Raw genomic sequence first — 26,982 nt, 5'->3', positions numbered from 1 at the left:
CTGACGTGAAAGTTTTTGTCTTCTTCTTGTATGCCTATAGAAATCCCACGAATGGCAAGTAATCTATTTTAGTTTGACAAGACCATGGATGTTTTTCTCCGAATTTGAAAAAAATCAAGATTTTTTGTTCTTAAATTGCATTGCTACCAAACCAGAGCTGTTAAATTTTATGTTAGTTTCTATATAATTATAAATTCCTTTTTATAGATGATTTAATGCACCTATTCATACCGTACAGAAGATTTTTATAACTAAACAAATCCAGAGAGAAAATTTGCAAAAAAGTGGGTTTTAAAAAAGTAGGGGTTACAAAGAAATTTGGCAATATATACCCTCGAGTTTTTGAATATATGCCCCACCATATGTCTCAATTGTGAAAATCAACATCAGTGTTTTAAAATATTTTTATGTATTGAAGAATAAGAAAAGGATATTTCGACAAAACGACATTTTTGGAAAGAGATTTATTGATGGTAAAAGTAATATCGACACAGAAAAGGCCACGGGCAACAGATTGCAACATAAATGCGGATACAAGTTAACCACGAAACTTAAGCTCGTGTTCACGGACACGGCCTTTCATTAGATCTCGAAACAAAGTTCAATCTGCAAATTCAAGATACGGTTCAAGTCGAGATGTATGTCTTGCAGTCCAGCGCCTGGCATCTTAATCACAACAATCATACCGAGTTTAATATCCCCAAAGAACTTGAAAAATCAGTTCAATGCTTTGAAGAATTTTATTGTCAAGAGTTTAAAGACCGAAAACTGAAATGGCTGTACAGCATGAGTGAAGGAAGAGATTGAATTGAACTACTCGAAGAATCCATAAACTATCACTTTTAGAACCTTCCGAATGGCCTTGCAGGTGCAGAAGCAGTAACATTTAGATACCCTTGAGTTTGGACCCCCCACTCCCTATGACGAAAACAAATTCGACTTATTCGATATAATTCTTTTTCATTTCTTTATTTTGATCTACGACAGAGCCATCTACTGACGACGCTGTCGCCTCATTAACTGAAATGCAGGATTGCATGGGGCATTTACAGCAATACCGATGTTGCCAAATATGAATATCAAAGCATGACATGTAATACATCCTCATTCGGCAACGTTGTCTATGTTGAGCGGGATTAAACATGGACTAATACTCCAGATTCAGAATGGGACTCTTCGACGTTAATTCCTATGTCTGCCTGGTATTTTTTTCGGGGATATCAGAATATGCGTAAAAATTTCATATTGGGAACAACTCCGGTTCTCTTTAGTTTGTTTGTAAACAGATGCCCATGCACTGCATATTCGAGAGAAAACCGGTCTGATTAATACAGGCGCCATAACAAAACCACCATAAGCATTCAAACAATCATCACACTATCTATGGATACGTCTAAAACTCAGTATTAGCAATACTAACACTGCTACATTTCCGGGTTATAAAAAAGTGAATCTGGGCAGCGTTTTCCTTATTAAGCTTCTTATGGTAATAGTGTGTAAACCAAACAATAACCGTATCATCCTTATTGCAATTTTGGACCTCAATGGATATCTGGTAGAGATACAAATAATTTACTTGATTTTCCGATCTTCTAACAACACTGAAATCGATAAAACTTTCTGGAGACCTTTCCCATCACATATAAATGTCAAATATTAATGGAAATCAGTGAAGAATAACCTATTCTATGGTAATAATGCAAGATTACAATTCATATGTGATGGGTTGAGTATTTGTTTGGTAAGCCCAGAGATAAGGAGATAGCTTACTTTGTGTAAAATCCAGCAGTCAGCGGCTTGTATCAAAACTTTTTGTATAATCGACTTTGTTCTGAAAAATAATCGATTACAAGTCGACTTTGGGGAAAAAGTCGCGACTTTAAGTCGACTTTCTAAAATAATCGACTTTTGAATTTTTTTTTGTTTACATTCATGCAACATGTGATTTATTGATAAAACAAGGGATTGAAATATTTCGAAATCAGGTTGGCTCATTTAGAAAAAAGAAATAAAATTCATTCTTGCATTCTTCTTGTATTTTATGGAAGTTAATTCAAATTTGATTTTAGTCAAGTAATCAAAGGCAGTCATACTTAAAAAAATATTTAATCTCCATTGACAGTCTGAATAGAATTAGGTATTCCTTGACCTTGAGTATTAAAGGCAATGAAGATAGTCATATCCACGTTATGTGGGGAAATGTTGGCACGCAAAGAAGACACAATATTACCACCCTTGCTAAAAATTCTTTCGCAACAGGCCGACGTGGCAGGAATACCTAACACTTTACGGGCCACCACAGAAAGAAGAGGAAATTGGTCTTGGCGCACTTTCCACCAATTAAGCAAATCAAAGGAGTCTAAATCATTTTTTGAAATTAAAGGAGTTGACTTGTACAAAGCAATTTCCTTTTTCAATGCATCATTTTCAAAAGGTAGCGAACGAGAATCGAGAAGGCCACCTAACAAAGCGGCAACTTTAGACGATTTTTTCGTATTTCTTGAAGAAACAGAACTAGCTGATTGCGCCGACGACAAACTTTCCTGAGGATGCTCCTGACGATTGAAGTGGGTGGGTCGTTGATTTGTAGTAGTTCTCATTGTTGTCATTCTTTGCTTCAAAGCTCGATCAAAGTTTTCAATGGCCGTCTTAAATTCATCTGGATTTGTTATAAAACTGCTCGTTCCTTTCCAGCGAATATCGAGCGAAGTGGCTAGCACGTAAACGGGATTTTCAGCTCGTCGAAATCTTCTTTCAATTGAACTTTTCATATTTTCTTTGAGAATGAGTAAGTCCGCCTTCAGCAAAAGAAGCTCTCCTCTCTCCAAATCGAGGTCTTCTTCACCATCTTCTTCATTATCTTCTTCCTGAGACAAAAGTTCAAGCATAGGCAGAACAAGGGAAATCGTTGGGTATTTGTCACCCTGTAAGATTTCGGTGCATTTCCGGAAAGGCATTAAACATTTCAGAAGGCGCTTCAAAAAGTAGATCTCACCATGAGATAGCAGAAGTTCAATTTTGTTGTATTTCAACAGTAACCGTCGAATTACCGCACGGTTAGCGAGAATAGATTCAATCATGACACACTTGGAGTTCCAACGAGTAACGTTATCCTTTTTTACGCTACTTGTGGACATGTCCATATCAAGATCTTCAAAGTAGCAATGATCGGTAAATTCAGGTGGCATATTTTCTAAAATGAAACGTAGCTCTTCTTGTGCTGATGATACTTGGGCAGACTTGAATTGAAGAAATAATGCTATTTCTTGACATTTCTTCAGCATTAGCATCAAGGCCGGAATTCGTTTAAATCCATCAGTGACTATTATCAAATGAAAGACGTGAGCCGCACAGTTGATTTGATACCAACGCATTAATTTAGCAGCTAAAAGGACATTGGAGCCTTGGTCACAAACGATAGTTGGCGTCTCGTCAATATTGGCGATGTTGAATTCCTCTACGGCAGATAGAAGATCTCGTTTGATGTTTTCGCCAGTATGTTCATTTACAAACGCTCTTGTTAACAAAGCAAATCGTTCACACTTCCACTTAGAAGATATGAAATGGGCGACGATCGCGATGTAAGGAATTTTCCTGAAGTTGTCTGTCCATAAATCCGTTGACAAAGTCAAATGAATTGAATCTTCTAACTTTCTCATCACCCATTTCTTCGCTTCTTGATAAGCTTCCGGTACATAGGTGCGTGTGAATGTCGTAGGATGAGGTACGACATAGCTAGGCTCTATTTCTTTCATAGCAGATATAAATCCCAATCCTTTCATCATGTGAGGTGGGCGCATGTCGACTGTAATAATTCTTGTTAACGCTCGAGTTATATTCTTTTGCCTTTTTTGCTGATGACAACCGATGGCTGGCTGTCAGAGTTTGCCAGTCGGAGAACTCCTACAGATTGCGAAAAATCAGAAAAGTCGACCATAGTTGGATGTTTTCGTTTCAGGTGCGTCATGTGAGACGTTGTTGAATTGTTATACTTGAATGCTTTCTTGCAAATATTGCATTCGATCCGACCACTGGGAAGTAAAGTCATATATTTCCAAATGATCGACTTAGATTCACGCCCGGTTGGAGTTTTAGGGCGCATAGCGCCAGCTTCTTCGTTTTCAACGCCAGGTTATTCAGTGTCAACGCCAGCTACTTCATTGTCGAGGCCAGCTACTTCATTATCTGCACTGTCTGGTGATGGATTTTCTCGGCTGAGATGTTTAAAGCTACATTTTCATCAAAATAAATGACGACCTCCTCATCCACTGGATTTCCTGTCAGAAAAAATAGTGTAAAAAATTAATCGAGCATGAAATGAATTCAGAAAAAACAACCTTCAGCAGTATCAATCGAATTTTGGTTCATGATGTCATGAAACGCAAAGACGTAAACGAAATTGAGTAATCCTTCAGACACAACTATAGAATCCAAAGCCTGTTGGAATGAACTCGCTGCCTGTGTTTAAAAACGCGATTAGTTCCCATGCCAGGTTGGGCATAACATATTTCAATATTATTACCTGAAGTGGCTTACACGAATGGGAGAAATTGAAGAACGTTTCACAGTTGACAGTGAAATTGTGACTTAGGCCTATCACAGTGAAATGCTCGAGCAGTGGTGTATATCCAGTGCAGACTGTTGCCCTAAAAGTGATATGTGAATTAAGACATGTGTTTAAAAACGCGATTAGTTCCCATGCCTGGTTGGGCATAACATATTTCAATATTATTACCTGAAGTGGCTTACACGAATGGGAGAAATTGAAGAACGTTTCACAGTTGACAGTGAAATTGTGACTTAGGCCTATCACAGTGAAATGCTCGAGCAGTGGTGTATATCCAGTGCAGACTGTTGCCCTAAAAGTGATATGTGAATTAAGAGATGGGGTTAAGTTTAGCAATAAAGGGCTATATACCTATTGGCTAGATAGAGGTTCCAAATACTTGGGATGAACTCGACTACTCTAGATACAGAGCACAGGCCAGGTGTGGTGTAGTATCATGTAATATGGAATCTAGATAAAAACACGAGAATTAAGTACTATAGCAAGACCAATCTAACAAAGCAGACTTGGAATCAGGAATAAATGCCATTTTCTAAAAAGATATTCCATTTGACACACAAGGCTTGACGTGTCCAAATAAAAATTATAGTGGATGCTTAAATAAAACATGAATAAAGCAAAAATCCACTTTCCTAGCTTAAATAATATTACCTGTTATTTTTTTATGAAGAATGTCAGGTGTTTCTAAGCCAAATAACAAAAAAATTTCAAATGACAGATGAAAAGCTCTAAACTCGACTTTTGCGAGAGAGTCGACTGCAAAGTCGAAGTCTTCGACTCGTAATCGATTATTCGGGTCGAGCTAAAAAGTCGGCTCGAGTCGACTAAAAGTCGATTTTTTAAAGTCGGTACAAGCCAACATGGTCGCGCACTATCTCGTCGATGCTTTGCGACGAATCGCGCAGTCACTTTTTCTACTGAAGAAAGACGACTCTTATCGACTGTCTATAAAAGTCGACTTCTCCATTAGAGTGTGCCTTTTAACACGAACGCTACTATGCGGCTGAACGACGAAAATTAATTAAAATTACAACTTTAATTCAAATTTTTATGCTGAATCGAAATTCAAAGTCAGAATAAGCGTAATACGAACATACGCATGTGTATTCAACTGTGAACGAATTTTTATTTTCACGCACGCTACTATGCGGCTGAACGACGAAAATTAATTAAAATTACAATTCTAAGTCAACTTTTTTCGCTGAATCAAAATTTGAAGTCAGAATAAGCGAAATATGAACACACGCATGTGTATTTAACTGCGGGGAGGGGGGCGGGGCGATCAATTACTTATGAAGACTCTTATAGACAGTCGATAAGAGTCGACTTTCCTATATATTATTAATAATATATTACTCGATTAGCTTTCTTAGACTGATTAAAAATGTTTGACCTTTCCTATTTTTTTAGTTCTGAAGCTAAACGACTATTACCAAACGGTGATGTGCTTTTAGTGTGTTTTTAGAAAACACCAAATTGGCCACCGAGCGTAACCTAGATCTCAAGAGAGTGTTAATGGGTGACTTTTTCCGATAGGATGTGGGCATTTGTCAAGAGTCGTGTTATTGAAACGGCTGCCGCTGCCCAATATGGTGTCCCTGTTTCGGCCTTCTCAACAGCCCTCTCTCTCTAGGATGATGATATCAATATGATGTACTATGATATCACTATGATGTATATCACTATAGGAATAGGAAAGACATATATCCATATCAATGTCCGTATTTGGTTTGTTTTGTAAGTCCCATCATAGATGCTCAATAAAGTGGAGTTTGTAATTTCAATTTGTTTTATTAAACAGATTTTCCATGGGTGGGTAAAAGTACTTCGCTCACTACTTGGCAGAAGTTCAGTCAGGGGTGGTCGCCTATGATTTTATTACATTGACATTAGTTCCTGGCTGCATTCGATACAAGATTGGTAGTGATGTAATAACAAAAATGAAGTGGCGGTACTTAAATCAAATGATAATTATCAGTTACATGTTTTTTTTTGTTTACAAACATTGTCTTCAATTTGATTTTTTTGCTGATTTTGAATAGTTATGGTTGATGCTAACAAATCAGCATAGCACACTTGAGCAAATCACTTTTTTTATACTGATACTAGTAATAATAATACCACCATCCAAATCAATTAATCGAATCCAAAACAACATTTGCTGTTTGGAAATGCGCAAATAATGGATGTTGGCTCATGGTGTACCATAGGTAGTTCTTTGTCATTTTGAAAGTGGAGAAGGATTTATCTCTCGAGCAATTCATAACAGCTTTGGAGAGGAAGATTCGAAGGGCTCTCCATCTCCATTTGGAAAAGTAACTGGCAATGCCTTTTTTCGCATGATCTTCAGCATCTTTGCCCCGGCACCAATTACTATGAATGGAGGAAAGAAACTCTTGAAGTGAGGGCATTCGTTCTGGTTTGCGCAACATTTTGCGTAGCTTGTGTCAAAATATGTCCCCATTCAACGCTTTCCATGCGTTTATGAGTATATCGGTCTATGGACCAATCTATTGCTTTCAATCTTTTCTTGCCCAGTTTCTTTTTTCCAACCAGCACGTCTGTTTCAAGCTTGTATAACAGTTCGACAATTCGATTGGTTTTCACTCTAGTCCTTGGAGTTTGAGTTGATCAGCTGCCTTGGAACTTGCTGGCGTTCTTCTAATCCATGATATCCTTCTTTTCCAGCAATATAAGACTTGTGTTCTTCGTCAAAGAAAAAACATGGCACTCAGGAGAGACTTCCACTTCTATTTGAAAACTCCAACCAATCATGGTCCGGCAAAAACGGCTATTAATTGATTTGTGAGCCTACTGCTGGACGTCGTGTCGTTCTCTCTCTGCTAGTTATGTAACTTTCTTAGTTTCTTTCTAGAGATTACTTGCCATGATTGTGAATTCATGTGTGTCATCTTTCTTCTAAAAGTTCGTTTGTTGTTTTAGAATGTCTTCATGTTTTGAATTTAAAATTGTTTTATGTCTGCATGAAGTCTGGAAAGGTGGCTGTCTAAGTGTCTATTTATTTGTATCTTTATTTTTTAGTTTGGTTGATGTGAGAAATTTCTTTCTGCACTTGATAATTAATCCCATGCTTTGGAAATGCTCTTGATGCCGCCGCTTCTAGAAATATACGCCTGCTGGAAATACTCCTGACGCAGCCGCTGCGGGGAAGGAGCCTGTCAACGCCGCCGTTTGTAGTTTTGTTAAAAGAGAAGGTCGTCGCGAAAGAGCAGGCCGTGGCAATAGAGCAGGCCGGAGCGGAAGAGCACGCTGTGTCAACAAAGCAGGACGTGGCGAAGGAGCTGGTTTTGTCAAAAAAGCGGGACGTGGTGAAGGAGCAGGCCAAGGTGAAAGAGCAGGACATGGAGAAGATCTGCCTCCATCCGATAACCTGCTGAAACCAGCTTGTGAAATAAGAGACGATCCTGAATGAGGACGAAAATTCCAAAATATTTTGACCGCCCTGGATGCACAACACCTGCGCAGGAGAGAAAATACAATGGGAAGACTTTAACAAGATTGTCTAAGAAGACAACAAGAAGAGTAAATATTATTTGACCGAGAAGTGGCCATGATTGAAGTACAAGAGGAAATTCGCCAAACAAGGAAACGGCAACGATTAACTTGTCTTTTTCTGTGGTAACATCTCTGTAGACTTTCAATAAAATGGGCTGATTGTTTTGTACAATTTTTCAATCCAAGCTTACTTCAATGCGCTTCTCTGCGTCTGACTGAAATCCTTTTGTTTGACTGTTGCTTCCAGAGGCACCAGCGAATTCATTATAGTCTTCTAAGGGTCGTTTAAGTATGATTTGAAAATTTAAATATTACTTATTTAGAAATACTAAATGAAGTTTTCGCAACGGCATTTTCACGACGGAAAACTAGTTCTATTCCACACAACGGTTGCTTGAAACGAAAACATTTTAAGGTTAAAAAAGCTCTACTGTAGCCCAGGTTTTAGTTGATTAAAAAATTTCCTGTCATTTAAATTCACGAATAATATAATCGATTGGGATAAGTGTTTTCAAAATGCTCCAAGAGAACATGAACAAGAAACATCGAAATTCGTTTCTCTGGATGGAACAGCCTTCAAAATCATGGAGCCAATAGAATTCGATCCCAAATGTTGGTCACACAAATTCAATTGGTCTGGTTTACGCTATGAATTAGCTTTTTGTATTCACACTGGGGAAATAGTATTGGGAAACGGTGGACTTCCTTGTGGCGAATGACCAGAACTTAGATTCGCTCGGAATGCGGCCTTTTCACTGTAGAAATGTGAAAACAGCCGGGAAATCGTAAGTATATTTTCTGTTTTCACATTTCTACTATTTATCTACCATAACTGTAGAACTATGCAAAACAGAAAGTATAGTTACGAACCTCTGGAATCTTTTACATTTGCCCACACAGGGGTAGCCAGGGCCCGCCTTTAGCTCTAGGCCGTAACTAGAATAGGAAATGCTCGGCACTTGGACTCGGCAACCATGTCTTCTTTCGTCCGAGATCTTTATTTGCTAATACTAAAATTAATCCCTAAATTACTTAATGTGATTTATTCATTCTAATGATTTTGATTCATAGCAAGACTTAAATTATGAATTATACCCTTACCTTATCACATTTATTATGATAATCATGCATTTTTTTTATTTTTGCAATTCGTTTACGTTTTAAACTTTACTTTTGCATTAGTACGAGTTCATTTGTACAGCATCGATATATCGTTACATCCTGATGCAGTGGAAATTGTTTCAATTACACGATTTTAGCCTTTTATTCAGCAATATATATTCATCAAAGGTTGAAACCATCAAATGTGCTTAGAGAATTTGACGTTGTGTATCTAGTAAAATTTTAGTAAAGCATTTGCGATTAACAATTCATCACTTAATGACTCAATGTTGGGGTTAGTTTAAAACAAAACGAGCAGGGATTCAAATTTTAAAGCGCAGCAGTTTGGATGTATTAACAATTAAAACTTTCTGTTATAAATACGGTTTATAAAATTGATTCTTAGTAAGTGTAAAGTTAGGATTAAAGTAAATATACTTAATAAAATTAACTTAAAGTAAGGCTGTGCCAATGAAATACAACGAAAATATTCAATAATTCTTCGATTCACATTTTCTTTTTCTTTCATTTTACTTAAAAATATCTTTTATATTATATTATCTTATCTTTAGCAAAAAAAAAATCTGAAAGTATCTTATCTTGACCGTTGATAGACAGATAATTACTTGTATTGTCTGGTCTCTAAAAACAAATGATTTTGCTGAAATTTAAGTTGAAAGTGAAACCACCAAGTTTTAGAGATCACTTGACCGAAACTAATTTGAGCAACGAGGGCTCGACCGTAAGACTTCTTCGTCTTTCCATCCTTATGTGTATTTTGTTGTGTTGTGGTTTGTGAGATCCTTGGTTTTTTTTATTCCCTCCCACTCATTTTCTTTCTCGTCTGGTCGGCTAATAATTTAATTACTTTTTATCGCTGCCGAGGATTTTCTAACACTTCTTTTTATGGAAACTGCGAGACATATCAGACGCTCTTATAGACAGGCGCCTTCATGCAAGTGGTCTCTCTTCTCAATGACTACGTACACAAACACACAATCGATGATCTGGAAATCTCGGTGGAATAAAATAAAAATAACAGGCAAAGTGCTTAACGAAGAAGACGGGAAAAAATGAAAACAATTTAAAAAGGAAGACAATTGAGGAGGATGTTCGAAGAGTCGACCGTCATGTTCGTGACAAAGAACAGCAGTTTCAGATGGGCTGCTACCTTCTCGACAGAGAAGAGAGATTTTTTTACTTAACTAAAGGTCCAGATGTTGATATTGTTATTGATCTCTATTTATAAATTAAGTGATATGGTAAGGGAAATAACTTGACAGGGCCGGCTCCTGGCACGTGCGCTTCTTCTGCCTTGTAAAAAGTGAAAAAGAGTCAACAACAATGTTGCTTTCTTGCTTCACATCTACTGCGAAAATGTGTTGACAAAAAGAAAAGAACTGAAAGCATTTCTCTAAATAATTAGCTTTCTGTCAGTAACTCAAGCATTATTTTCGAAGCAGTGTCGATTTTTGGTTACTTATTTGAATTTCCTTTACCTCATAAAACAGTAAGCAAGCTGTTACCATCAATAAATAAAAATTACCAAAATACTTAAAGTTACAAGTCCAGTGTAGTGGCAGGTTACCAATCTTAATCATCGGCGGTCAGAACCAATAACTCCCTCATCTCTGATCCATCCTGGGGATGTCTGGTTACAGGCCAGTTATGGAGATGTGCAACTATTTCGGATCACAAAAATATCTTACAAGCCCAACGTAAATAATCAAAATCCACAGCCGATAACCCCTTTCGACGGTACAGAAAGAAAATTGATATGAAAATCAACAAAAAATACAAACAAGAAACTTTTTTTGGTGGGGAAAAGATAGGGTCTAAGTGGGTGAACATACCAAATATTGAAGCAAAATTTTGAAGCTGGTTGGTTGAGACATAACAAGCACCAAAGTGTCAACTGGTTTGTAGCAATTTCGGCAACATTTTCATCGGATGCCTTTGCTTCCAACTTTGAAGATCGTTCTTATCTTGGGCTCATGTCAGAGGTTGCCGTGGCATGTGCGACAAACTTGCCAACCATTTCCAGCTGTGTTGGGAAACCGGGTCGGTTAAATCGACCGAACAGCCCCGGATTTCTGCACAAGACTTAAACAACAAAAAAACCTCCCATTCTTATAATGATGCGCTTATTTTACTGTCACCGTAGAACTCGAGTCAAGGGGCAGCTGAGGCTCACCTTTCACTCTGGTGCAGCAACACAAACAATTTTTTGAAAACTTCCTTAATAGCGCCGCCACTTGATTGTCAGGCACAAAGGAAAGCCAAAGTTACTTTCTTCCTCCCGTCGTGTTCGTCCTACAGACGGCCCAGTCAACCTGATTTTTTCAGCATCCTCTTCTCGGTGGTTGGCCGTTGTACTGTTTCAGTGGCTGTCGCTCATCGTCCATCAGACATCGGATAGTGGTCGTTGGCCATCGGCATTCAGGCCGACATAACACTTTTGCACGACGTTACTATTTGCTGGAAAAAAAAGAAACCCGAAAAGCACTTGAATTGGGAGACAACCACCGTCGGCCATCGTGACGTCGACAGACGGCCCTGTCATCCTGATAATGTCAGCCTCTTGCCCACGGTAATTTGCCTTACGCGTGGTAAATTGAAACAGTTCTCCTGAACAACTAGCTCTATAAATAAGCACATCATAAAACGTCATCTTCTTTCTATAAATAGAACTTTGTTGTATATAGATAAATAAGTAATTCAATACGTACGTTCCTATTTTTATAGTAACTACGTATTGAGTACGTAGTAAAATAGGTAACCAATTTATTATGCCATAATTTAATACATTCTTAAGCATTTACATGTTCGGTACGTATATATAGCACGACATAATGTCTATTTTAATCAATCATATCTAGCATCGCGCATTAAAGGTACGGGTTTCAATTATTTTACCCCTCCGATGGGCCCAGGTAGCACACAGAGCTGTTACAGACTCATGTAACCGATCTGTTTCACATACTTGTGAAACAGGTCCGTATCAGGCTTGTTATATCTCTGTTTTACAGGAAATTAGTCTGGAATTGCTCTGTTTTACAGGATTTGGTAAAAGTTTGTTTCACAGATCTGGAACAGATCTGTTATCTTTCTGTAATACATAAATCTGGTTTTTAACTGTACTACAGACCTGTTACAGATCTGTTTTTTACTTGAGAAAATTGTTTCTGATTTAGCTCTGTTTCCCATGTTTGTCACTTGTCTGTTTTTACTCTGTATTACCGAGTACAATATGTTTCTGTTCTGTGTCTGTACTCCAGGTCTGGTACGGGTCTGTATTTCCCTTGTAAGACATAAGTCAGTAATCATCTGTTCTGAGTCTGTACCCCACGTATGGTATAGGTCTGTATTTTCTATGTAAAACTGAGTTCAATGATTATCTGTTCTGTGTTTGTACCCGAGGTATGGTACAGGTCTGTATTTTCTATGTAAAACTTAGTTCAGTGATTATCTGTTCTGTGTTTGTGCCCCAGGTATGTACGGGTCTTTATTTTCCTTGTAACACCTATAAGTCAGTAATCATCGTATCTGTGTCTGTATCCCAAGTATGGTACATGTTTGGATCCCAATGGAAAACTGAATTAAACGTTTCTTATATGTGTAATATCACTGCAATACCATGCAGTAAGAAGTTACACTCTAATAGTCAATGCAGCTAATGGCTATGAGTTTAGTTCAGTAGGCCTACTCGAACAACAACAATAGTTGTTTATCCACCGGACGGAGAAGTATTATTATACATAAATAGGTATAATAAAGACTTGTAATTGGTGTGGGGCCAATCTTGGTCTTGTTACTATCGGAAGAGACCAGTGGTAGTCATATGTAGCAATCAGTTTCGTGAGAGAGACATGTCAGACTGTTTGTTGAATGAACAAGTGTACAACTGTGAAATATAGATCATTATGAAATATATCTAGAAATCAATATCGAATTATGGTGTAGTGGTTAGCGTACTGGCTTGTGAATTCAGAGATTGATGGTTCGATTCCAGAGGGAGGCAAATCTTTTTTTTTCTTGAAAATCTGTTTTTGGTCTGTAAATCGTGATCCCGTTTTACGGATCTGTCACAGACCTGTATGACAGTCTGTAAAAGTGTGCCACTCCAAACAATTTACAGACTCTCAAAAACAGATCTGTAACAGACCTGAAACAGAGTCTGTGTGCTACCTGGGGGCTTATTAGGACTTTTTCTGTGAATGTTTTTTAATAAATGTGCAACTGGCAGTTATATCAGAAAATGTATAGCAATACCAAGTCAAAGCTTGGGTATTTTCAATATATTTTCTAATACATCGTTAACTTTAGCTAAGTTTTGGGATTTCATATCAAAATACATATTAGAATGATCTACTGTTTTATATAGCACGATTTATTATACAATTTATGCTTACATAAAATTTATAATTAATAATTTAAGGAATAATGTCTTTTAAAATTTTGTATTACTATAACAAAAAGGTTTTTCTCTTAATATGCTATCCAGCAATAACTAAACCATTCAACAAACTCTGCATTAACCATTTCTAATAATAATAATTACTAAAATGGCCCATGCTAACTTTGTACCTAAACTATGTAATAACAATGTAATAATCACATCACATTTTTACCTGGGCCTAATTATTTTTTAGTTAAAAAATACAACATTATCCTTAAAAGTATCGTTGCCAATTTTAAGTAGCGGGCCGGCATCCATATTTCCCAATTCCACGCATAACGCACTACTTAATATTTTCTTCTTTCTGTGATTTTTTTTTGTTCATTTGAGAAAATAAAATTAATTAAGATTTATTTAAGAAACCATTAAAAAATTATTCCTGGTTAACACATCGCTTACATTGCTATCGGAATCTGATGATGACGCAAATTGCTGTGCAAAACTTGGTTTTCTGACAATGCTATCTGATAAACTGACTAAAAAAACGAATGGAAGAATGAATTATTCTTAATAGTACTGAGTATAAGTGTAACATTGTCAGTAAGTCGGTATAGGGTTTTCATGTCAGTGAATAGCAGGGAAACAACAAATTATTTTGTTATTTTATTTGCAAAAAATGATATAAAATCACACAATCAAGATGATTAACTTGCCACGGTAGGCAAAGAGAGAAATTCGTCGTCGTCTAGGCCAAGTGCCAAATTATTATAACCAATATGAATGTATTACGAATCTTGGCTTTACTATTATTTCATTAGAAACTTCTGAGTCTGCTGGCTCATCCCGTTGTAGTATCGTTGCATCAGTTAATGCGGTTTTATCTGTGACAATGTAAACCTCGAGTAATAATCTAAATTTATTATAATAAAATTAGTTAAACCTATACAAAACAATTTGTTTCAGGCACTTCAGAAGTACTTAATGGGAATTTGCCGTATTCTTTCCGTGGAGTAAAAATGAAGGAATTTCTCTGGGTGCTGACCCTTTACATAGTTCGATCTATACAGCTACGGTCGACCGTTGAGGATGTACACTTTCGAGCACTTATTCATCAGAACGATCCCCGTCTTTCACTACCAAGTCGCAGTAAACTGACCCATTTTCTTTCACCCTAGTTGTATAGGGAGGCGAAATTAAAACTTATTTAAAAGTTATCAGCCGTCAAAGGGTTTCTCTCACTGCAGATGGTTGGACGTCAATTGCTAATAAAGGATATCCAACGGTTAACGTTCATTACATAAGCGACAAAATGAAAACTGTTTTCAAGGTACTTTCAACTTGGTGCATCGAAGTAAGCCACACTGCTAAAAATCTTGCTAGATATCCCAGAGATTTTGGTGTCCGAATGGAAGTTGACCGATAAAATAGCGACAGTCGTTACTGACAATGCTAATAATATCGTCAAGGCCGCAAATGACATTAATACTTGGAGAAATGTTCGGAATGTACCTTATTGTTTTGTCCATACTATAAGTTTCTCATCAGTGAAAGATGCTATTAAGAAAAATCTTCATTTGTTACGTAGATCAAACATTTAGGAATTAACTTTGAAATCAAACAATAACTACATTTGTTTTTTAGGCCTTTTTAATTAAGTCTCGTGAAATCGTGACATTGTGAAATCGTGACATGTTTTCGCCATAATCCAGCCAGTGTGAAACTAATGAGTATCTTTTTCGCAAATGACAATTCTTGGTCAAAGCTCCATCAAGAGACACACATTCACTATTCACCATGATTGAAACCCTTTATTTTGCCTCGAAGGACGAGGATGATGGGACTCTTTTTCTTATGCATCGTCCCGATCTGGTGTTAAGTGAACTTGAATGAATTACTCTGGCTGGAGTGAGAGACATCCTCAAGCCATTTGACGATATAACGAGGGATCTCAGTTCGCAGTATTATCTTTCCTTCTCCAAAGTTATTGCTTCTATAAGGATTCCTCTATTTAACCTTGGAGTGATGCAACTGACGCAACGCAACACAGAACCGGAAAAACTGATAAAGGACCTAACTGACAACTTAACGTCTCGTTTCGATTAATCACTCCAGAAACTCACGTCGACCCTTGTTACTACCTATCTTGATCGACTCGATCCTCGGTAACATTCTTTTATAGGCATTCAAGTGTCCCTCTTTTAATTGCAAAAATGATTTATCTTCTGTCAGCTTCAAGAAAAATGGAAAGTTTCTGACAGAGGGGAGGAGTCTGTCTGCCGAAATTGCAAAACCCAGTGTTGAATCGGAACTGAGAGCAGCAGCTAGTAGATGTTCGTCTCCGACCATGCAGAGCTCTGTTGTAGTTCCATCAACTTCAGAGAAAATCATTCTCCAAAGCTTTCACGACCAGTTCGTTGGCCTTGAAAATGCTAACATGACGGGTCAGAACTCCAACATGACAGTCAATATTATCATCAATCTCAAAGATTACCTATCGCAACTTTTTATGCCATGGAGTTCTGACCCTTTAGAGTACTGGAAGTTGAAGCTATTTTACGGAAATTTGCTTCCTTTTATCGGAGTTGTAAAGAAATTCTTCTTTGACCCGACAACTTCCGTACTTTCATAGGCATTTTTCTCAGCAGCTGGTGACCTGATTATAACGAAAACGTGAGTCGGCTAAATTCTAATATCACAAAAATTACTTCCAAAATAGCCCTTCAAACTGGTTCACGGAACTCAGAACGAAACAAACTTATTTCCTTTGGTTCCTTGCAGTGGGAGGAACTGAAGACTGTACCTGCAACAACCCGGTGGCTCAGTTTGCCCAAGCCATTAACTTAGTGAAGGAAGCTTCAAAAGTACTCGTGGATACCCATGACACTGGTGCGTGCTGGGATCTCCTTGCAAAACTGCTTGAGCTCCCTTTCTTTGAGCTTCTGCAAACTCAAGCCCTGCACTCTCTCTTGGTGCATCGATCATCAATTGAAGGGAAAGAGGCAGTTGCTGCTGCCCGATAACGCAGAAGTATTGAACTGTTACCTGCGCATTACAAAAAGAGCTCTGCGCCACAACGCAGATCTTTTAGAGTCATACCGAGCCGCTGCTTGCGCTTCCGCAAAAAGTAAGGCTCTAGTGTTCGAAGAGGCGGCTCTTATCCTAGAGGATATTGTTGTTGAAAAGGCAACTGAGAAAGATGAAGAGCACGGGTAATTGTAAAATGAAATCTCTCACTCGAGTTCTTACATCTTTAGTAGCAGAAGTAGAGTTCAGCAAAAGTTTGCTGGCCTTAGGTTTGAAACCGGGAGCTAGTATTAGCTTCGATATCGAGCGTGATGCTGAACCACCACCGGCGGAAATGGGAAGCTCTTCAACAAATTTTGGAATGAAACTTTTAAAAAACATGTACCTTACATCATAAGCATAAGCATAAGCACAAGCATACGCATAATCATAAGCAGAAGTATGGCTGTATATTTCCCTTCAATTTTTTTTCATCATGGATCTGTCTAATTTAGTAAATCCGTGTAAGTTTAATTGGAATCCATTTATACAATAGCAATTTAGTCTGCACAGAGTTTCTACAGTGTGTCTTCGATGAAAATATTTTCAAATATGTATTTCATAACTTATTTCATTATGCAAGTTGTTTTAATATTTTTCATCCCACTTCCACATATATTAAAATTCTTTTTCCCTGTTTTCTGTTTCCATACCTTCAAAAGAAAGAAAGAAATTGAAGATTCTTTAATTTTTTTTACTAAATAATTATTATTACTTTGTTGATAATAACAAACATCTCGCTGACATATTTTTTCTAAGTGGTCGTCTTTTTCAGCCACTGTGAAGACCTTTCTAGAGTACTCGCACTTGAGGACTTCTTCGCGGTCTTCCTCCATGACGTTCTCCAGGTTGATATCACTTACCATCGCCAAGAGGTAAAGGGTTTTTGGTAGTTGCTAAAAATTAGAAAATTGTTATAACAAGTTGAATTCCAACAAATTAGGTTGTAAAAAATTACAGTGATGGTTGTCCCAGATGCGGGTCCCACATTCACCATTTGCAACTCCTGGATTCGTCCTCCTCTTTTGATACAAATGTAGTACTTTTGCACGTACTCGTGGAAACGTGGATAGAGCTCCACTAGCTTTCCGTTGACGCTGTCCTTGAAATAATTTCAGACAATGTGTTTTCTTCAACCGAGGCCGTTTGCTTCTAGAACCTCTCAATGAAAGAACTCTGGTTCGTAGTAGGGTTCATCAGAAGTAATATCTTGACGAATAAAGCACAAGAAGAAGTCCTTTTTTCTAGTTTTTTTTCTATAAAAAACATGTTATCATTAATAAGTATATTTCTTCTGCACGAATGGCGACACCCATAGGTACATATGTTATTGAAAATCGTGGTATTAGTTGATGTTTCGTCATTTTCCTACAAAGCTCTCCCTTCGCAGTAGAATACTTCCTTCTCCCAATAAGACAATTTTGGTGGCGACCACGATCTCCTAGAGGGTCCTGGCCTTGGTGACGTTGAATGGGTTGACGGACCTGGCCTTGCGATGACAGGGATAGTCTAGATGGTCTCGTCTTTGGTGACCCTGCTCGTAGAGACAACCCCAGTCTTAGTGAAGATGGCCTTCCTTGCCTATCTCCAGTGAAAGCATCTAATTCCCTAATTTCCATTGGGTGTCCCGGCCAATGGTGACGAAAAAACCCATAGAAATAAGCTATAAACTCACGACGAGGAATAATTGGAATATATTTTGTACGTACTGGCTTGTATTCGAATAGTTACTAGAAACTCGACGAGAGTCTTCCAAACCAACTGCATTTGACCTGAAACGACAAGAAAACACGGGCAGCATTTGGGAAAGCGCCATCATTTAGGGCAAACACTGACTTTTCATCTCTTCCACAGATATCAACGTAAATGGTAGTTGTTGGCAGACTGGCAGAATTCAACGGCCGATTTCAGCTGATCGTGTTCCAGATAGCATTTGACCAGCACGGCCTCAGTTAATCACACTGGTTACAGCCATTTCATGTTTCGAATGTCCACAAAATGCGCCATTGTCCTCAAGAGCAGCAAGCAGTAGCCATGAAACCAGCGACAGAAAATCTCGCAACGTAGGGCAAAACTCGATCCAATCACACATTGGTACTTTGGAAATTGGCACACTAACTGTGTGGAATTTGCATTTAGCTTGTTTTTCTGGAGATTCCGGTATAATTACGTGTATTAGAACCATAAACTCCATAGCGTAGATTATCCTACCAAAAAATCCAAACAGCGATTTTTTATTTTAAAGCCACCTATTCATATTGCGGGAAACTGTGTTTTGCTTTGTTTTGCACCCCAACTACCAAAATAAAAAATGTGGATGAAACCAGACAGGCTTTTGGAATAGCCTTTGATTCACTCATAAGATGAGATTTATTGAATCAACGTTTGAACGTTTCTTTTCCCATGAAACCCACTTCCCATCATGAGGCTTACTTCCCCATCATGAGGCCGACTTCCCCATCATGAGTCCCACTTCAAAACGATTCTCAAAAATCCAAAATTAGGTAGTAGAAATGGGCTAAATGGTGGTGAAGTGGGCCTCTAAAAATATCTACATGTAAACTATATCGACCTGATAAGAATTGGAAACCTGCCCATTTCAAGAAATTCCCGAATCTCCAGAAAAGAGAAAATCCCCAGTTTTGTGACGCAATTGTGACAAACGGGAGGGGAAGTAGTAAACACCGTAAGATGTGAAACATTATTACAATGCAGAGCAAAATCTAACGCACAATTTAGAAATCTAAAATAATAATAATAGCTAAAAAATATGCCGTAATCATGGTAATTATGTAACTTATAATTGTTATAATACATAAATAGTTTTAAATCAAAACCAGATATTTTACTCGCTTTTTGTCGATATTTACAACATTACACCCTCAAGGTATTACATGTCCAAAATTTTTTCATTAACAGATTCCAAACACATTTTTTAACTAACTTGTATCGCTACGTCAAAAATTATAGCCTAAAGGTGTAAAATTCACCCCATTAACCACTAACAACGTCTAGTTACCCATCCCAGACAGTAAACCAGAACAACGTTATAATGACGAACTTAACAATCAATAACTGAATCAGTAATTCTATTGAGTTAGTGCAAGGTGGTTTATTATCCATTGGGCAGTGATTGTATTTAACTTTTATTAAGTGACATTAGCGTGGTGATTCAATTTTCCAATTGAAAATGTTGACAAAATTGTGCACATTTTTTCTGTCTGTCATTTTAAATAAAGTGATCATAAATCATCCACAGGGATTATTTACAATATGAAACAGAAAAAAAAAACTGGAAAAAAGGATAGTAATTTCTAGTGTAATAATACTTCCCCTTTGGTTCCTTCTGCCGCATCCTCTGCACTGCAATTAGGATCACATGGATTCCAAAAATGTAAATATTTCTTTTGCTTCATTAGCGCTAGACCAGCAAGACACTGGGGTTGGGCTCGTTTGGAATGACAAACACTGTAATTAAGTATAAGGGCATTGTTTGTACACCTTGTAAGGTACAAACAACGAGCACGGGTATCGGAACTGTCACGGGTTCCGTCGTGATGGTTGTTGACTCAGCCTGGTAAGCGATAAGTTGTAATAAAAAATAGGTATTGTAGTTAGCCAATAAAGATTAAAATTAAAGTAAATCTTGTTCCGGATATAACTTTACTTTTGGCCTTAACATTTTCTCTTCTATTTTTATTATGAGTTGTTTATTTTACCTATGGGGTTCCCGGCTAATGTAATTTATTTTACGAGAAGTTTGGGATTTTAACTATTTTTGTTTTCTTGTTTTTTTTTATTTCTCGATTCGGTGGATTTTTCTTGTTTCCAACTACAATCAAACTTGTACACAAAACGCGTTAACGTACCTAATACAGAGATATAGAAGAGATGGATCGAACACTTACGTAAGCGTTTTTTCTACTTTTTCTTCTAATCTTTTGCTTACAGAGGGGATACCGGATCACGGCTGGGCATTTGAACCCTCCAAGTGCTTGGTTTGGTCTCCTTTCACCCTGCATTTTTACCCAGACCGCGAAACGACTATTAAGGTGATGCATCTCGAAAAAATTCTATTGGTTATGCTTTTCTAAAACGGCACGAGGAAGGATGGCGGTTGGTGTACGCGAACTCCAGGTGGTGCATGGACGTTGAATCGTGCTATGCCATCATTGAATTGGAGTTGGTGGCGGAAGTTTGCCATTTGGAAATGCCGATTATACTTATCTGGCCTCCTCAGCTTCACTGTGATGGTGGATCATTAAGCTCTAGTGGCCATCTTGGATAAATACACCATAACTGCCATCAAAAACCCGAAGATTCAGCGTTTGAAGTTGTCTGTAACCGTATTTATTCCAAACAATGTGGCGCAGGGGAAATTACCACGCTAAACTGGACACCCTATCCCGGGCTCCGGTCTCCGACCAGATGGTGGAGGACGAATGTATCGGTACCGATCTTGCTTATTCCATCCAAAAAGTTGTTATACAGTGTGTGTCAGCTATTTGCATCCCCGACGATGAGCCACCCTCGATGAGCCACCCCAGTTTGGGCAATCCGCAAGTTAGGAGCCGATACTGCCATACCTATTTTCGTCACTCTTTGAGGATGTCTCGGGTGACCTGTTTCAAAACGGGAACTTCGGTAATAATTTAATTTATCTATTTATTCTTTCCAAACAAAGACTTGAAAATAAACAACATTTTAAGCAATACTTGCTGATTATTTTTATTGTATTACCATATTTGTTATTTTTTAACGTTAGTTAGAAACAATGGCATTAATAACACAGAAAATGCTTTCGCCCGTAGTTGAGATACATCCTTCTGACGGCAATACTACCGCAGTCGAACACCGTTTGCAATTTTGCATTGATCAAACTTCAAAGTTTTGGAATTCGTAGAATCTAGAATAGCGCGAATTGAGAAATGGAAAAGCACATGTGCGCTCCTTTTTTCGAAATCCAGCAGATTTTTTTTTATAGATCACTAGGTGATGACACTAAACAGCTTCTAAAAAACCATTAAAATTTTTTTTAACCAAGTAAATGTTAGCAGTAAAAAAATCTACTCAAAGAGTACCACAAAATCTTACAGGGTTACAACAGAGTCATTGAAGTTGTGAAAATCATTTGCTCGAATAACAAACATTTTTTTACTGTTCTCTAAAAACTAAAAAAAACTAATATAAGCAACAATTTCTATATAGATATTTCAACAACCACTTAATTTTGACTGTGACGTATGAAGAGGAAATCAAAGGACTAGGTATTCATAATTTTTTGCATCTTTTTCACGTCATAATCAACCATGTACATTTTAGAATGGATTTTTTTAGATATGCTTGAGCCATTAAAGGTCAATCTTCTGAGATCTTTTTTGGAAGCTTTTAAGGAACTGGCTTTTGGATCTTTAAAGGAACTGAAAAATCTCTGGATGAAGAATATTCACTTTTTCGGGTTCAGGGTGTCATCCAATCGTTGCTGCAGCACCAAAGGAAGAAGACAGCGGAGATGTATGAACTTTATCATACGGTTTTTGAAGAACCATTAACAGGTGCGATCGGAGCACATTGAGGGTATGTATTGACATTACAATGGTATAAATCATTGCATTATTGTATTTATGTCTTTCAAATTTATGTAAGATGTCAGTCGACTCATGCAGGAGCATTCGGCTACTACGGTTGGTGAAAAACTTTTTCTACTTCGGAATGAAGAAGTTATAGGGGCTCTTCCCTAGCAAGACAAGTTTTCTGCTAAGTGCTAAAGTGAAATCATGTGAGGATCTTCTAATTTCCCTACCTGGAGATGAACTCCAGCAAACATATGGTAAGTTATTATTATAATGACATACATACATTAACTCCCTAAAGTTTCCGCACAGCTGAGAGAAGCTTATGGGAAAACGGATTTTTTTTTAATTCGCCAAAAATCAAGTTTTCGTCGGACGAAAACGATTTTTGGACAGGGGGTTCTTAGACTTAAAGTTTATAACATATAAATTTGGGGAAATTTTTCGTTCAAGGGAAGGTCTCTTTTAAATTGGTAGTAAAAGTTTCCGCACAGTCGAGAGGGCAAGTTGGAAATCGTATTACTACTTTGGTTTTTATTTACGGGACGGAAAATAGGGCTAGGAATGTTCATTAAGGCTAAAACAAAAGCATCGTTAGCTCTATAACCTCTTCTAAAATTTTGACCCCCATGCTATTTGAGAAATCACTTTAATTTCAATTTGAAAATGTAAAGTTTTCATTTCTCAGTTATTTTCCCTTTGTTCCCCCCTCACGTAGTTGCCGGTTTTCCAAATACCAAGTCTTAAAAAAGGTCCTAGAGATTGACTGTCTTTTTTCTTCCCCTGCCCCTAACATTTTAAAATCTCGGTATTTGGAAAAACTGGCAACTACGACTTTATTATTCGTTTTTTTGAGAAATAATATGCCTTTAGGCAAAAAAAGATAAAAAAAAAACATTTTTTTTCATTTAAGTGTTCTCAAACAGTATGCTTAAGGCAAAAAAAAAATTCAAAAGAGATAGGAACTTAATTTTTTGTTTCAGCTTACAGAAAATTAAAAAAGTTCGACGCTGAACATATTTATAAATAACGTGAAAATTTAACGTCTAAAAATAATACTACGTTTAGCTACGTTGTTACATTAAGTTAACGGAGCCAAAAAAGGGTCCGTTAACGCATGTTTTACGTTATCCGTTAAGTTAAACGTAACGTAAAGGTATTTCATTCAGATGTTCGCTTACTAATTATGTTTTAGTTAGTACATTAATTAATTTCTATATAAGAAAAGAAGTATAATAATTAACGAAATGTGAAAAATTATTGTAACAAATACAGCCATACATTCTCTCATTGTTGGTTCTCATTGAAGACAATTCAGAATTAGCACAATGTAAATGTTCTTTTTAATTTATGTTTTCAATTTTCAATATACGTAATTCAGTATTCAATTTAGTTGTCCAGTGTAACATTTTTTTAAATTTTTTTAATCATATTTGACATTATATTAAGGGCTTAAGGCCTACTGGTTACAATAAAGGAAATAATAAAAGACTAATTACGACATCTAGTGGCCAATTCTCAATATAAACTACCATACATGTTATTGTCATCCCTAACAAACTTTACGTTTTAAATGCTAGTTTAACTTTTAACAGTTCTAATTTCAAATAAAGTTTTATTTGGTTATTTAATAACAAATTGTATTTTATATGGATTACATTCAAATTGACAAATTATTTTTTTTTAGAAATTTTTTGCTGTAATTGTTCTAGAATATTGTAAGTCCTCTGTTGATCCTTGCTTCCAAATTGGTGGTTGTTGATCCCGGTAGTTGCATCCAAAGATTTGTTATGTTATCTAAAAAATAGTTGTTACTTCTAAACATGTTAATATGCGCCACCACCAACACGCGAATTATACTGTCTGTCGTCACACTCTCATTTTTATTACTCATAAAATTATTTTTTCACAATTACAATCATTCGTACAATCGCTCGTACAAACTCCTTCACAGCACATTCACCACCCAACAATTCCAGAATCTTTTCGAAAACCTTGCGGTAATCTCTTTGAGTCCTTCCCGACATAAACACAAAACAAAGTGGAACCTGCTTTAACTGCCCATTCTTTTTTAGAAACCCATGGAGGGAAAATAGTTGAGTGAAAGGGAAGTTTATGATTTTAAAGGTTCCGTCAGCATACCATCGAACGGCAGTTTTCAAAAGCGCTAGTTGTTCGTCAGTCATGAAAATTAAATGACGTTTAGAACCAACTGCAACTTCTCCTTTAAAAAACGAAGTGGGCATTAAGTCCATTTTGATTTGAAAAAAAAGATCAGTTGGGTTTTTAGCCGCCAATTTACATTTGCACAGTTGCCGAATCGACTTTTGCCGAACCGGTAATTTCATAGGTGACAATTCGGCAACTTTGCCGAAATGGTTTTTGCCGAATCGTCCGACATTCATATATCTATGTATATGTATACTTATGACAAATGTGACGAGTTTAAGCTTCATAGCTTCAACAATACTGCCTTTTTTCCCTCCTTGGGCAGATTTTTTATGTCATTTGAAAATCTTTTAGAATTTTAATATTTATTAAACATCTATGTAGATTATTGTTACTTAGCAGGTATTTTTGTGTGAAGGTTCCCACCATGAATTCGTTAACTGACTTGTTGATTGTGTACTTCTGTTCTGCAACATTTGCTATTTTTACAAGTTTATCGTTTAAAGTTTCCTTTACTCTAGACTTTATGTCAGCAATCAAAATTTTATTAACTTGTATTGGGGATTTGTTGGGGTATAGCTATATATTGTATAGACAAATACTAATTAGTTTTGGTTTAATAAATTTTTATAACTTAATATTTTTACCTCTTTCTCGTCATTTTTTTCTTTTTCGTCCAAACCATCAACAACTCTTTAATCAATGTCCATCCCATTCTTACCTCTTTCTTACCTCCTTTTCTAATTCTGCTTGATCTGACATTTTTTCATCTTCATCTTCATCGATGCTTTCACTACTACTGTCTTCATCTTTAGATTTTTTATTGCATGTTTAATTTGACTGTAGTTTTACGCTACTAGTTAAATCATCACATGACTGTTATGAAAATAAAATTATTATGCATGCTTACTATTTATTAGATATTTATATTCAATTAATTACCCTTCCAATGTTGTTTTCGCTATCGCTGTCTTCATCTTTGGATTGGTTATTGACTGTTTCACTTGACTGTAGTTTTCAAATATGTTAAAATTTGTATTATGTAAATTTTATTACTCATTTATTACCCATGTTGTTTCACCGTCATCTCCTATTACTCCCTAATCTATAAAAGAACTATCACTTGCCCCCAATATTTTTGAATCAACATTTTCAACGGTAGTTGAGCTCCTTGAACTTGCCTATAAATATTTAGAAAGATTTTATCAAAATCTGGGTTCAGTATAATAACATTTAGATATAATCGTTGAAATTTGATCTTTAAATTGTACATTATTGGCCAGCATGACTTTGTGGTTTAAAAATTCCTCATGTAAGGTTTTATTAGTTTCCTACAAAAAATCTAATTATAGTATCCTTACAATCTATCAGTGAAATAAAAAATTGGATTTCACCTATTCTGCCAATAGTTCTTCTTTCAATTTATCACACCCTGCTTTCCATTTCTGTAGCAGACGCGTAATTAAGATTAATGTTATTAATAATTAATGGTATAAGGATAAATTTACAACATACATTAATTTCAACGTTAATTGTTCTTTTGTAAGCCAAATATCCTTTCAAAAGTTTAGTTTTCGTTAAATTCATTCATTTTGCTTCAGTTAGAACTTCCATTTTAATTCAACTTTACTTCATTCAGCTACTATGAACTGACACTTTAGTATACTGTGTTGCCTAATTTTGAAACAATTCTTAGTTAAAATAAATGTTTTAATTTTAAAATTTTAACTGATGGGAAGTAGTAAACAGCGTGTGATGTCAAACATTATTACAATGCAGAGCACAATCTAACGCACAATTTAGAAAACTAAAATAATAATAATAGCTAAAAAAAGGTTGTAATTTTGGTAATTATGTACCTTTTAAAAGTTATAATTTTTTTTCGATATTTACAACATTCCAACCTCAAAGTATAACATGTCCAAATTTTTTTCATAAACCAACCCCAAACACATTTTTTAACTAACTTGTATCGCTACGTCAAAAATTACAGCCTTCGGGAGTAACTTCCTACCCATTAACCACTAACAACGTCTACTTACCCATCACAGACAGTAAACCAGAACAAAGAAAAACTGAAAAAAAAAATAACTGAATCAGTAATTCTATTGGGCAGTGATTGTATTTAACTTTTATTAAGTGACGTTGGCGTGGTGATTCAAGTTTTCAATTAAAAATCTTGACAAAATGGTGCACATTTTTTCTGCTCGTCATTTTAAATGAAGTGACCATAAATCATCCACAGGAATGATTTACAATATTAACCAGAAAAAACAACTCGAAAAAAGGATAGTAAAGACCCATTTCCAGTGTAATAATACTTCCCTTCTGGTTCCTTGTCGTATCCTCTGCCCTGCAATTAGGATCACATGGATTCCAAAATGTAATATTTCTTTTGCTTCATTATTGCTAGACCTTGGTCCTTGGACCTTGGTCTGTTGGGGTGGTCTCCCTCATAACGTCAGCCTACACCTAGTGAGAGGGGTGGCCACCCTAACATACCCTAAACGCAAAGAGGGGAAAATGTTGTTTTCGCGAGCGCTAGGTGGCTTATGGAATTAAGCCCGGCATAGCCGAAAAACGAAGAAATTTTA

General features: G+C 36.6%; 1 protein-coding gene across 1 annotated transcript; it reads right to left on the bottom strand.

Annotated features, from left to right (window-relative positions):
- Window positions 1-1,776: 1,776 nt before the first annotated feature.
- Window positions 1,777-4,649, bottom strand: LOC124208566 (E3 SUMO-protein ligase ZBED1-like). The gene is made up of 3 exons (XM_046606390.1): window positions 4,523-4,649; window positions 4,338-4,458; window positions 1,777-4,277 (listed from the first exon to the last, which is right to left on the bottom strand). The coding sequence occupies exon 3, from the start codon at window positions 3,798-3,800 to the stop codon at window positions 2,106-2,108; it is 1,695 nt and encodes a 564-aa protein (XP_046462346.1). The 5' UTR covers window positions 3,801-4,277; window positions 4,338-4,458; window positions 4,523-4,649; the 3' UTR covers window positions 1,777-2,105.
- Window positions 4,650-26,982: the final 22,333 nt, after the last annotated feature.

Source organism: Daphnia pulex, chromosome 12 (genome assembly GCF_021134715.1).
Source record: "Daphnia pulex isolate KAP4 chromosome 12, ASM2113471v1".
NCBI lineage: Eukaryota > Metazoa > Arthropoda > Branchiopoda > Diplostraca > Daphniidae > Daphnia > Daphnia pulex.
Note: the sequence above shows the minus strand (reverse complement) of the source record. Positions and strands in the feature narration are given on the sequence as shown.